The sequence below is a fragment of the Xylaria bambusicola genome, assembly GCF_022495145.1.
Source record: "Xylaria bambusicola strain CBS 139988 unplaced genomic scaffold F5B22scaffold_50, whole genome shotgun sequence".
NCBI lineage: Eukaryota > Fungi > Ascomycota > Sordariomycetes > Xylariales > Xylariaceae > Xylaria > Xylaria bambusicola.
Window position 1 is genome coordinate 266036 of NW_025953603.1, and position 13349 is coordinate 279384.

At 49.7% G+C, this 13349-nt stretch overlaps 4 protein-coding genes across 4 annotated transcripts; 2 read left to right on the forward strand and 2 right to left on the reverse strand.

Annotated features, from left to right (window-relative positions):
• Nucleotides 1-125: 125 nt before the first annotated feature.
• On the reverse strand, nt 126-4070 carry F5B22DRAFT_426370 (uncharacterized protein). The gene is made up of 2 exons (XM_047971711.1): nt 1419-4070; nt 126-1363 (listed from the first exon to the last, which is right to left on the reverse strand). Exons 1-2 carry the CDS (start codon nt 3946-3948, stop codon nt 804-806), a joined length of 3090 nt encoding a protein of 1029 aa, XP_047827294.1. The 5' UTR covers nt 3949-4070; the 3' UTR covers nt 126-803.
• Nucleotides 4071-6228: 2158 nt separating this feature from the next.
• On the forward strand, nt 6229-7629 carry F5B22DRAFT_650183 (uncharacterized protein; the record flags this gene model as incomplete). Its single annotated transcript, XM_047979275.1, has 3 exons — nt 6229-6379; nt 6550-6737; nt 6802-7629. The coding sequence occupies 3 exons, from the start codon at nt 6229-6231 to the stop codon at nt 7627-7629; spliced, it is 1167 nt and encodes a 388-aa protein (XP_047827295.1).
• Nucleotides 7630-7719: 90 nt separating this feature from the next.
• Nucleotides 7720-9145, reverse strand: F5B22DRAFT_426362 (aldo/keto reductase). Its single transcript, XM_047971710.1, has 3 exons — nt 8834-9145; nt 8651-8759; nt 7720-8523 (listed from the first exon to the last, which is right to left on the reverse strand). Exons 1-3 carry the CDS (start codon nt 8939-8941, stop codon nt 7811-7813), a joined length of 930 nt encoding a protein of 309 aa, XP_047827296.1. The 5' UTR covers nt 8942-9145; the 3' UTR covers nt 7720-7810.
• A 1895-nt stretch (nt 9146-11040) lies between these two features.
• F5B22DRAFT_650186 (uncharacterized protein) lies at nt 11041-12945 on the forward strand (the record flags this gene model as incomplete). The annotated part of the gene is made up of 1 exon (XM_047979276.1): nt 11041-12945. One exon carries the CDS (start codon nt 11041-11043, stop codon nt 12943-12945), a length of 1905 nt encoding a protein of 634 aa, XP_047827297.1.
• Nucleotides 12946-13349: the final 404 nt, after the last annotated feature.

Sequence of the window (13349 nt, forward strand, 5' to 3'; positions counted from 1 at the left end):
CTAGCCGTACAAGAAAATAGAATGAACCTTAAGCTGGTACGCAACGGAACTTATTATCTCACCGGCATTGATTCGCAGTGATTTATCTCATTCAGACATACCAACAATATATATTACGTGTGTCTGGCTAGATCGCATGTTGTTTTCTAGTAAATATATATCGGAAGTGTAAGGACCAACATATTGGCAAGACTAAATGGCTTGGTAGACCTGGAGTGGCTGGTATGGATGAAGAGACTTCCTCAAATCGTATGTCTCATTGTCACCAAATCTAGACAGATTTTGGCCGCAGGAAAGAAGTCAAATCTAGTAAGTGATGAATCGCGACACAGCTAGCTTCGGACGAAGTGGCACGTTAATATGATGAAATGAATATGAAGCAAACAATGAACTCCGTTACTCTTTTATCTACCAGACCCAGTTAAACCAACTCGGCTACTGTTCTGTTATCTATCTGTACAAATCCTGTATCATGAGTACTAAAAGTTCATTATCATCCCTCATAACCTGTGCCTTTCGTGGCGAGCTCATCTATACAAAGCCAGAAGGAAAGCCATGTGTATGCAACCCTATAACCAGATGAAAAACCACTGGATAGCACCATACCTCTATCGCCTGATAATCACTGCTGTACAGTTTCTTCAAAGTAAACCATATATAGTAAAGCACAATCAAGAAGATAAACATCGTCCATCCACCCCTTCTTAATTAGATATTGCTGGCTTGTTGTATCCATTACCAACGCCATATTCCTGCATCATTTCTTCGTTATCATGAAAATTCGTATCTGCTGATTGACGGGTTTAAGGTGTTTGCATGACGATGTCGCGGATCGCCCATCGCCAGCTGGTTCGATCACGAATGACTTTGCCGGTCCACTTTTCGCACTTTCGTCGCCACCGGGCTTCTTCCTCATGCTGTCGTCTCACAAATTCGGGACCGACATCAAATTCTTCGCCGACTAGCCAGTCTTCTCGAACATCACTAACCCGGCCAGGACCACTATTCGTTGACACTTTGTCTTCAAGATCTGGGATATCTTTGAAGGGGTCCTCTTCTTCTATGGCAGCAAAGCCGGCCATGGGATCTTCTGACTCGAGTCCATTTGGTGTGCCGGTTTTAATTTCTAGCCAACACATGTTTTGGGGATCAAATACCATGTCACCCATTCGTCTGATTTCTTTCTTTGTGTTGATGTTGGTGATGAGGACCGGTCGGGGAGTTGCTGCGTCTCTATCACGGGCTACTGGCTGAGGTATAGAAGATGTTGACGGCGATGAAGCTGGTACATCAAATGCATTTAGTGCATTCTCGTTGCCTTCCCACCGGAAAGTTGCCGGGTTGTAAGTCATCCCATTAACGACTATATGAAACAATTAGCGGTTTTATTAAATGTCGCAATTCGGCGTGAAGCTTACCTTTAGAGTCCTTGGCTGAGCTTAGGTTGGAGATCAGGTGTGGTTTTAATTGAGGAGGCTTCCGGGACTTCTTAGACCGGCTGTGGCTTAGTGAAACGTGAGGGTTCAAATTTGTTCGAGCCGATAGTTGAGCGACTCTTTGCGAGGTCAGAGGAGCCAGTGGTCCTGTAGGTTGTGCCCGTTGTGCCAAGCTCGTTTCTCGGGCTATACGGCTGGCAGCCGTATCTCGAGCAAAGCGGGGCAGCGTGTCAACTCGACTGGGTGAATATGGAGAGACAGGACTAGGCGTATTGCGGTCGGGTAACACGTTCTGATAGATTTTGTTTCGGAAATTACTCTTGTTGCCACTAGCAATTGGTTGTTTGATAAATCGCGATTCCGCCTGAGCTGATGTTGGGAGGTCATCAAATGCATCCAATTCATGACCATCTCCGAAGTGGCGGGCTCGCCGCGGCTTGCTGATTTGTTGCCAGACAGGTTCTGGGGTTGACTTCTCGTTCTTGAATCGTCTCGGACTAGGAGATCGAAGCGCACTGCGCGAGAGCGCCCTAGACAACGGCCGGATCTCGGGGCCCTGATCGGAGTCATGGCGCCTAAATGAGCGGGAGCCCCTTGCGTTCACGTTGTGCGATTGAGATAAGGATGCACCAGCCGGCAGAAAAGGCGCCTGACTCTTCCTTGCCTGGGCTGCACTGCTCTCGTAAGCCGGGCGTTGTCGCTCTACTGGTGTCTTCGGCCGTAAAGATGATTGAGGTCGATATAGATCGGCACGGGAATCTCCGCGTGACGGAGGACGGTTGGACTGGATTGCCATGGGCTTGATAGGTGATTGGTTATGTCGCATAGCAGGTAGCGAGCGCTTTAAACGTAAGAGCTGTGCACTCGTGGTTGTTGGTTCTGTACGTAAAGCGCCCGTCGAAGCCTTTTGACTAAGCTCTGTTCTTCGTGGAGTAGGAGGAAAGCTAGACTGGGCTGAAGAGGGGGTGGTAGGTGTATGTATACTAGAGATTGAAGAATGAGCCGAATGTCCACTCAACCTGGACTGAGGCCTGCGAGGGGGCTTCTGTGGAATTGGGCCACCGCTTTCAGAGACGGGTTCGAGTGATGACTGCGTATGAGAACGTTCATGACCGACCATGGGCCGTGGAATCCGCGAACTGCCAGCATTGACCGGTTTATTTGTGAAAGTGATGGAAACTGCAGCCTTGGGTCGAGAAGGACTGGCAGCTCGTGCCTCCTTAACCCTAACATTGCGGTGCACAGTAGGTTTAGCGAAGCGGAAGAGGTTGCCTTCGCCAAAATCCAAGCCTGAAACTAAATCGTCTTCATCGTTGCTGATCAAGGAAGCACGATTTGCCAGGCTACGCCTGGGCGAGCTGATTTTTGGCGAAGCGCGCTTGGGAGAATACTGGACCGGCGAGGTGGACTTTGGTGAAGAAGGCCGCTTATTGTTTTGCTGGGATTTTGCGAGGTCTGCGCGTTGCGGAGATCGACTCTCTTTCCGTCTCTTCAATCGCTCACCCAAGTCAAGGGGCCCCATAGGTAAGACTAGCCCATCAAAGAATTCATCCTCACTCTCAGCAGTGAATGAGCTGGCAATGCTGGGGCTCATGGCCGATACTGATGAACTTCGATTAGAGAAAGCGTCTCGCCTTGTGCCACCAAAACGTGTCCCCAGACTACCTTCACCCCAATCGAAGTCGTCGTTGATGTTCAGAGACGGGGTTTTAGGTATGTCTCTCCTGCTAGAAAGCTTCAGCTTTCCATCTGAAGGTAGTTCGAGATCGTTTTCAAAATCGTCTTCCTCTGTCTCTTTACTCTTTGCCTTTGGCGGCGAAGGCGTAGGGGGTGTTATCAAAGAAATAGGTCTACCCCTAACCTGAGGTTTAGATGCCTTTATAGTAGGCACGCCATCCCCAAATATATCGTCATCATCATCATCCAAATCTCTGAACTTTTCTAGATTAATGGGTGCACCCAAGGACCGCTGAAGTTGTGGAGGTGAGATCTGAGCTACAGAAGGCAAGGAATTTTTCATCGGACTTAGAGTCGATGAACCGCTGACTTGGCGTAAAATTTCAGGAAATTTGTTTCCGTCTTGGGCCTTCAAACGGAGCGCTTGACCGGGTGCCGGAAGTTCTAGTTCATCGCCCCAATCTTCCTGAAATATTTTCTTGATCTTGCGCCCACCTAGTCGCTTAATAGTACCCCCCATAAGAGCCGAGGGCGGCACATTGGTGGGTATGGGAATACCGGCGTGAGTAGCGGCAGCTATGGCGTCCAGTGTAGATTTTTCATCGTCGCCGGGGAGATGTACTTGGCGTTCATCACCGGGGAGCGACTCGCGGTCGGACCGGAAGGAAGAGCGACTGTCGCGACGACGGCTGCTCGACGTGTTGCGTGTAGTGGTAGAGGTTGAATGACTTCTGAACGTGAGGTCTTCATCGTCTCCAATCATAAAATCATCGTCATCCCAGTTCTCAACTATCTCCTCAACTGGTTTGCGCGGCTTCAAGCGTAATGGTTCCATCTTGTCTATATTTGTACACGTGTTCAAGTTACAAAGGAGAAGAATTATGTGGTAAAAAGTATAACGAGCGAAAATGCGCCCTGGTAGCGCGTTGGAAAATTTCGATCTGTGTGGTTCGAGAACCAGCGATGCTTTCGCAAAGGGGGAAGCTCGCGTTGAAGTCTTCTATCCGCTCCCTTCCACAATTATCGACTTGATCCTGGTCGCATCCTCCCAGCCGCGATGAGAATTGATGGTTGACAAAATCAGCGGCAGTTGGTCGATTCGACACGAATAATGAGTTTCGGGGTTGGGGTGTTAGCGCAGCAGCGACGGTCTTCGCAAGGGCCGCGAGAGTGCGATATAAGAGGCGACGGTGATTGTCGACTCAATTCGCGTGTCGTCAATTTGGGTGGATAGCCAGATGACGTGGAATATGCGGACATCAATGCGCTCGAGGCTGTTGTGTGGTGGCGAAACGCGAAACAGGATGGGGTCGATCAGATCAGATCAGATCAGATCAGTCGTTGATTGCGGCCGCCACCAAGTTGCAGGATAAAATCACGAGACAGACTGTATGTACCTGTGTGTGTATATATCTACGAAGGTTGCTGTCTCTCGTGTATGCGAGCAAGGAAGTAGTAAGGAAAAGTTGTGTGTGTGTGTGTGTCAATGCAGCTGTGTGTGCTTGTGTATGTGTGCGAGCGAGTGGGAGAACACGATGAGGTTTGGTGGATGGGATTGAGTGGGTTGGGGGAGGGGGGGATCTGGATCAAGTGGTTTAGTGATTGGCAGAGAGGAGGCCGGGCTGGGTGTTGTCGGTGTGTAGCGTGCGCTGGACCGTGCTGTGTAGCGTGTTTGCGTAGCGTGCTGCCCCACTAAATGGCTGGGAAAACTTGCCCTTGCAGAGTGAGGTTGGGGATGGTCTGTGCACCAGCCTCAGCTACATCATACATGTACATGTACATGTGCATGCATGCGCATAAACCTGGGTACAACTTGAAGGTAGAGCTATCTGCTCAATGTGACTAGGCACTTGTTCACAGCTGTGAGATCTCCCTAAGTACAGCTCCGTCAGGTGACAGTCACAGAAGCCAGGCAAGGTCAAGGTTCCAACCTTCAAGCTGTTACCAATCAATCGCCGTGAATAAATACTGAAATATATAAAAATTTAAATAGCTTATGTGCTTGTTTGTATAAAGCTGCCCGTTTTCACAAAACTGGGTTTCTTGCAATTTAGGTTGGCAGCCTAAGTATGGGTGTTAATTCACTGTAGTTTCCAATGGCTGATAGTACGCCACTCATGTCTCGCTCATTGATCGAGCACGCGAGACATGCGCGTCGAAAAACGCGGGCTACCCCTCATCCTAACAGTGCGATTGCTGAACTTGGTCTCCGATAATAAAATCCTACGATAGCAAGGATAGTATGTCTTACATGGCGGCGGACAGTGTGCCGGAGATCGCGCAATATTCTATTCTAAGAATACTATGTACCTAGGTTACTACTATGATCGTGCGCTCGGAATTAGCCGTACATTGAATGCCTATTGTCTACTCAGTACTCAACATGATTAGGTACTATTACCTGGCTCAACAGTGCCGTGATGACCAATTGTAGTGTTGATGATAGGCAGCATCGCGTGGAGCCTATGGCTGCCTACCATTTATAAAATCATATAACACTCCGCTCCAGACAGGATGTACGGCTCCCACTAAGGAATCATCAATCTGCCAAGAGAAGAAAGATATATCGAAATCAAAAGTAAAAAGAAAGGATCGGTGAGTTTGTGTCCTACCTCCTAGCTGTCTGTAGAATACTCGCTGGTCTACGGTCATGGTTTGTCACATTCCTCCGCTGGAGGCTACAACAGGTAGCACTATCAGATGCCTAGACGGCCTACCTGGATGTACCTAGCTGTGCATCGGGGCGGAATGTCGGGGCTCTTACGCAAGGGTTCAGGCTGAACCTCAGCTTGGTCTCTGAGACGCCGCCCTATAACAGCCTTGTTATACCTACTACCTACCTACCTATGCACCTACCTACCTAGGTAGACCTAATGCAGGTCACTGACGGTCTCATATACAGTGCCTGGACACCCACTGTCAACTTCAAGAATTGGAATCTTGCTATCATTGAACAGAGGCGTCTCCTCACGTTTTCTTTTGTATGGGTAGGCAAACTGATATCGAAGCTCAGTTGGGAACAAAGCACTCGGCGCTACCACTTCCGACCAGCGCATGATCAATCGAAAGCATATACGAACCGCTCTCCATCAAATCGCCGGCATTGACTTCCAATATGGCAGAACTGCCTGTATTGCCTGTATTACGTTTCCCCGTATCGGGCCAGGAAAACGGGTCTTTCCTCGTCGAAGTAGCTTCCAATGGCTCACGGCCGCTTGACCTAAAACTCATTGGATCTGAGAGCACGGTGGTGTTCGTAGTCAAGTGTGAGTTCCAAGTTCATGGGCCTTGGGTCAAGCAAGTCACTGCCCGTGTGGTGTGCCGAGCCCAGATTGACGCGGCCGCACCGAAGACCCCAGCACGCGACATTCATGCAATTGCTACAGCTAGCTGGCACGAGGAGGCTAACTACCCCGTCTTTTTTTTTCAAATATAGTGCGACATAAAAAGATCATCGAATACAAGGCTGACCCTGGTCACTGCACGGACGAGGAATGGGAACAAATCCTGACGTCGACCTTTGTCGACCAGAAGCCTGTACCCGATGTAGAGATCAGAGCAGACGTCCAACCGGATGAGAATTCGGTGACTCTATCCTTCCGGAAGAATATCCAGGGTATAACGGTGTGTAGCCCAACCCTAGCATCGGGGCTTATTTCCATATATCTTATCACTAATACATGAAAAGCAACGTCTGGGGTCTATTAATTTGGTCGAGAATGATCGAACGGAGATCTCACCCTTCGACTGGTGCGTGTCGGCGATTGAATCTCGCGTCAAGGTGACAGAAGAGCTGGCAGCCGCAACAACCAAGATCGAGTCACTACAGCAATCCATTGACGAACTAAAAGCTCAGCTTGAGGATTTCATAACCACCAAAGAAGAAGATGAAAAAGAAATGCTTGAGAAGTTCCAGGACTTATTGAATGCGAAAAAGCTCAAGATTAGACAGCAATTACGCCTCCTCGCAGCAGCTAAGGTAGATCCCGAGAAACTTGGTAACATAGGAGGCGACGAGGGCCAGGATGTACACCGAAACGCAGGGCCTTCGCGCTCAGGTAAGAGGAAAGCCACCGTAAAGGAAGAGGAGGGTGAGAGTGACGACGGTTTCGAGAAAATGGATGTTGACAACGGAGCGACTGGCGACAGAACTGATAGCGAGTCTGAAGCCAGCACGGACCAGGATCAGCAGCTAAATACAGATAACGATGCAACAGAAAGTGATCCTGGCACTGATGATGAGCCACCAACTGCTGCTGAGGTCAAGCGAAAAGGGGCAGTAGCTGGCCGCATTACCAAACCAAAAGCACAGGGCAAGAAGCCGGCAACTCGTTCCAGCGAGACTACGAGGGTATCGAGGGCAAAACAAGCCGCTGATATGGACGAATCGGAAGATAATGACGAAATGCCTCCTCCTCGAGTTCTGCCATTTATGGCAGCCAAGAAAGCGGCGGCGCCACCACCGAAGCCTGTAGATGATGATGAGACGCCGTCCGACGATGATTCCGAGCTATGAGAGGCTGAGAACCGGGCCATTATACCTATATTATCGGGGCCATAGATTATGAATTGAATGAGACCATGCCTTGATGAATTATTTCTCGGCCAGCCTATTTACATCCCACCCCTCAACGTAGTAGGTATATACATGCCTAATAAAACACCCAGCACAGCCACTGTCACAATCCATATCAACATCATCGCGTATCGTCCGCCGCAAACCTCTTAGTCCAGTAGGCCCTATAATGTTTCTTTTTGCCCTCCTCGGAGATCCTCTCGATCTCCTTCGGCGTAAGCTTAAAGGCGGCTAATTTATTCATATACGCCTTCAGCCGCTGCTCGCTCGCGCTCGTAGTAATCGCCACAATGCCCTGGTCAATGCACCATCTCAGCGCGACCTCGCCCTCCTCGACGCCGTACTTCTTCGCCAGCTCGGCGTATATGTCGTCGCACGGGCCGGGCTTCGCCTTGGTGACGCCCGCCAGGGGTCCGTACGCCGCGACCGCGATGTTGTTCTCGCGGCAGAATGGTAGGAGCCCGTCCGCCACGTGCTGCAGGTACGGGTGGTATTCGATCTGGTTTAGCACGGGCGGTGTGCGCGCCGTCTGCAGGATCGTCTTGAGATCCGCCTTGGAGAAGTTGGACACCCCGATCGACCGCGCCCGCCCGGACGCTTGGATCGCCTCGAGCTCGGCCCAGACCTGCTGCAGATGCTCGGGCGAGGACGCGCCGAAGGGTGCGTGGATCAGGTACAGGTCTACGTACGAGAGGTCCAGGCGCACGAGGGATGCCGCGAAGGACCGGGATACGTCGCCGTGAATGCTCTGCAGCTTCGTTGTCACGAAAAGTTTGCTGCGATCTATGCCAGATTTCTTGATTGCTATGCCAAGCTCGGTCTCATTTTTGTAGGCTGGTTTGTGGTTAGCGCTGGGTTCTCTAGATATACTGTAGGATGACGCGATTGGTGAGCAAGGGGGTGATGTGTGAGAGATATGAGGCGCGTTGCGACTGAATCAGTGAACATGATGAGAACTCACATTCAGCACAGTCTAGATGAAAATATCCGTTTTGAATTGCCATTACAGCAAGTTGGGTTGTTTTCTCTGCCTCGTCGTGTGAACGAGCTGAGCCCAGACCGTAGGCCAACTGCATAACGGCGCATCGGTGGTTAGATAAGTTCGGCCGAAGATCTGATATGGCTAATGAAGCTTGTCACTCACGAGAGGGATCTCATGACCATCCCTCAGTTTCAGATTTGGAATATATCCTAGTTGTTTAGGACCAATCCCGGATGAGTCGGGGTTGAAAGCAGCTGTTATTGAATTCATTTTGGATGGGCTTATGTTGAGACGCGCAGCAGAGACACTGCCGTCAAGGAATAACAGTTTCTGCAACTATTCTGTACCGAGGCTGTTTTACAACTGTGCAATTAATGTAATGAATGTACATGAAATTATTCAACAAGACGTCAGCAGTAGTATTATATCCATGAGAAATTAATATTGGTTAAAAGCCGGAAATACGGAGAGGGGTTGTGTTCGGCACACGGCAGAGGGTTCGATGACGGCATCGGCTCGTCCCCACAACGCTTTACGCTGCCGAAGCTCATGAAGGGCTACATAACACAACACGTCAAAGATGACCTCAACAATACAAGATAGACATCTTACTGTAGCCGCTATGAGTCTAGCGAATGAAGCTGTTAAATCTTTCTATAGCTATAACTAGCGCCTATCTATTTGAAATTATAGAAGTGCTAATAGCAGTCCTCATAACAACCCACATAATAACCTTCATAACGGCCATCGTGACAGTGCTCAGAATAACCTTCATTATCGTTCTAACCAGAGGTGAAGGTGCTGAGCGTGCCCACCTTTCACACAAGCTTTCATCGAATAATGGGAACGGAAATAGTTTAGGTTTAAGATATGAGGGCTGTTACTGCGTCGCCGTGAATGATAAAATAGACTCTGCGACTGCCGCGTATCTGGGGTTGGAGCAGGAAGGCTTGCAACTTTTTTCCAGCCAGGGGGACTTTGACTCTTTGCAAAATTGCAACAACGTTGTCAAGGATGATTTCTTCAGATTGTGGCATCGTATTAGGGTCTACTCAATGCCCAAGCTTGCGGACTGATATCTTCAATATCATCTAAACATACGCACCAAGCAGTTCTGCCTCGTGGTAGCTCTAGAAGAACAGCATCAGAAAATAAATCAATCTAGAGTTTCCATATGTAAACTCAGCAATACGGGCACACGATGGACCATACGGAGGTTCGAACAACAGGCGATGGCAAATTCTGTAAGTCTTTCTATTATTACTTCCGCTAGTTCATCCTGGCCCTCGATATGTTACTGATTCACATTGGTAACAGTATTTTCGTTGATTTTTGTACGTGAAAAAGTTCTCTGGACCCGCGAGGAAGACATCCAAGGTAAGTCAACCCAACAGGGTGTGCCGTTACGATCGTTGGATCTGTGCGGCCCATCCATCCCAAGTATTCTATTTGCAGTATTATGATCCCACTGGACACTGCCTCCGTGGAATAGAAGAGCAGAATACTAATTTGGCACGTATTCCAGATCTCTGCGATTTATTGACCTATTGGGACGAACAGTTCTTGAGCCCGGGGCGCGAAGAAGATCTCATACTGTACACACGAGATGGCCATTTCTCATACGACAAGCAGGCCATAACGTGCTGGGTTATGTCCCTCCCGGAATTCCAACCCCGCCCCATGCCGTGGCAAGTTAGCAAGCCCCATCGCCTGTTCGAATGGCAATCAACAAGTTCGACAGCCCCCTGAGGATCATTGGACGGGTCTGGACCTATCATACTTCTCTGGTGTTCGCGTGTACGGAGCAAGAAATCCGGAACATGACAATCTTAGCGAAGTTATTCTTCGCTATTTCTCCGGTTAATGATGTTTCTCTTAATCGTTATAATCGAGGATTTGGAGACACACATTAAGATTAGGTAGTACCAGAACAGCGAACTACACGACATCGATTATGTGCATATCTACCCCGGATCGGAGCCATGATGGGTTGGTTGAGTGTGGGGTTAGTTGGATATTTATTAGCGACTAGATTACAGGCATCTCCAGCGGCCGGGAACGGAAGCTTCGGGGGTTGCAGATTGGGGTGCAGCTCTGACGACATCAGTGATAGAGAGCTGCTTAGCGTAAATTGATTCTTTGGCACTTGAATGAGAATATGTTTTTGTACGCCATATCTTACTGTACTGCTTACCTTCCTCATAATTATCCTCCCTGATTTGTATTAATTCCAAGTCTTAACTACACGAAGTTAACTTCCCTGCTCGTGCACATCTCTGATGCTTCGCATTCTCCCCCGCAGGAGTCCTCGAATACTCAGCAACAGCCGACCTCTCCAACGAGCACAACTCCAACAAAGCGCCCACCGAATGGCGTCGTCTACGACCAACGGCGCCAGCGCCGGTGCATCAATAAACGAAATCCCGAAATCGTGGAACTTCACTTCGAAGCTCCCCGCCGATGCCTTATACCCGACACCGGCAGACTCACACAAAACTCCACGTGGAGACATCGGACCTCGCATGGTTCGCAATGCTATTTTCACCTGGGTGCGCCCGCAGCCCGTCAAGGACCCGAAATTGCTGGCTGTGAGCCCGGCAGCAATGCGCGACCTTGGGATCCGTCCCGGCGACGAGAAGAGCGCCGACTTTGTAGCTACTGTTGCGGGTAATAACATACAAGGGTGGGACGAGCAGAAGGGTGAAGGCGGGTATCCGTGGGCACAGTGCTACGGCGGCTTCCAGTTCGGAAACTGGGCAGGACAGCTCGGTGATGGTCGTGCTATATCGCTTTTCGAAACCACGAACCCCGAGACTGGCGTGCGGTACGAACTACAGCTTAAAGGCGCGGGCTTGACGCCGTATAGCCGGTTTGCGGACGGCAAGGCTGTCTTGAGGAGTAGCATTCGAGAGTTCGTTGTCAGCGAAGCACTAAATGCTCTAGGGATACCGACGACTCGTGCTCTAAGCTTGACGCTCTTACCCGACGAGAAGGTGCGTCGCGAGACCATTGAGCCCGGTGCCATCGTGTCTCGCTTCGCACAAACCTGGCTGCGCATAGGCAACTTCGATATCCTTCGCTCCCGCGGTGATCGTAAGCTCATTCGCCAGCTCGCCACATATCTTGCCGAAGATGTATTTGGTGGCTGGGAAAACTTGCCAAGTCGTCTTGAAGACCCAGATAAGCCGGCCGAGAGTCCGGCACCACAACGCGGAGTTCCGTCAAAGAAGATCGAGGGACCGTCAGAGTCGGCCGAGAATCGTTTCACGCGCCTTTATAGGGAAGTAGCTCGGAGGAATGCTCTAACAGTGGCGAAGTGGCAAGCTTACGGGTTTATGAACGGCGTGCTTAATACCGACAACACATCTTTATTCGGATTGAGTATCGACTTCGGCCCCTTCGCATTTATGGATAACTTCGACCCCATGTATACACCCAATCACGACGATTCGTTGCTGCGCTATAGCTATCGAAACCAGCCGAGTATCATATGGTGGAATCTAGTACGCTTGGGAGAATCATTGGGCGAGCTTCTAGGCGCTGGCGAAGGTGTGGACGCGGAAAAGTTTATCAACAAGGGCGTGGAGGAAGACCAAGCAGACGAGCTCATTGCTAGGGCTGAAAAACTCATCACTCAGACCGGAGAAGAGTACAAGGCCGTGTTCCTCGGCGAATATAAGAAGGTCATGACGGCGCGACTGGGTTTGAAGAACTTCAAAGAGAGCGATTTTGAACAATTATTTAGCGAGCTGCTAGATGCTATGGAAGCTTTAGAATTAGATTTCAACCTCTTCTTCCGGCGCTTGAGCAGTGTTAAGATATCCGAATTGGAGTCGGAGAAGGCACGCCAGGACAAAGCAGCCGTATTCTTCTACCAGGATGGTGTCACAGGCATCGGCGGCGAAGAAGAAGGTCGCAAGCGTGTCGGTGCTTGGCTTGACAAGTGGAGGCAGCGCATTTTGGAAGATTGGGGTGATGGTTCGAGCGTATCTGAGGAGGCGGATGCCCAGCGCACAGATGCCATGAAGAGAGTGAACCCGAGCTTTATTCCTCGAGGCTGGATCCTCGACGAGATTATCCGCCGTGTTGAGAAGGAAAATGAAAGGGACGTGTTGGATAGGGTCATGACCATGGCCCTGAATCCATTTGAAGATAGCTGGGCTGGGCGCGAGTTCGGCGGCAAGACCTACGATGGCGATAAAGAGGAAGAGAAACGATGGATCTCTGATGTGCCTCGCATCGGGCGGGCTATGCAGTGTAGCTGCAGCTCGTAATCGTTTCTTGTGAAATGAATGCTTCATCGAATTCTCTGTGCCATATTTTGGCATCACTTGATATTATTTGATCAAAGTATATAGATCTACACCTTTCTCTTGATGCTCATGCTTGAGCTTGAACGAATATGCTTATATGGACACATTCCACCCCCTTTTGTGAGAATCTATGTTCTCGAATAGTACCTAACTTGGCTACTCTGATACGGAGCGTGTAAGGAAAGCCTGCCTGATGAAAAGAAGCACCCACAACTGCCTATGTAGGTGAGGTGCCTGCCCTCCATTTCGCGGTGACGTTTATAACGGTAGCGAAGGTTTGCATGTCATTTCATCCTGGTCAGATCAGTCAAGACCAAACTAGCCCCGTCACCAGAACACAGCTCCTATTTGCCTACCTACCTTCT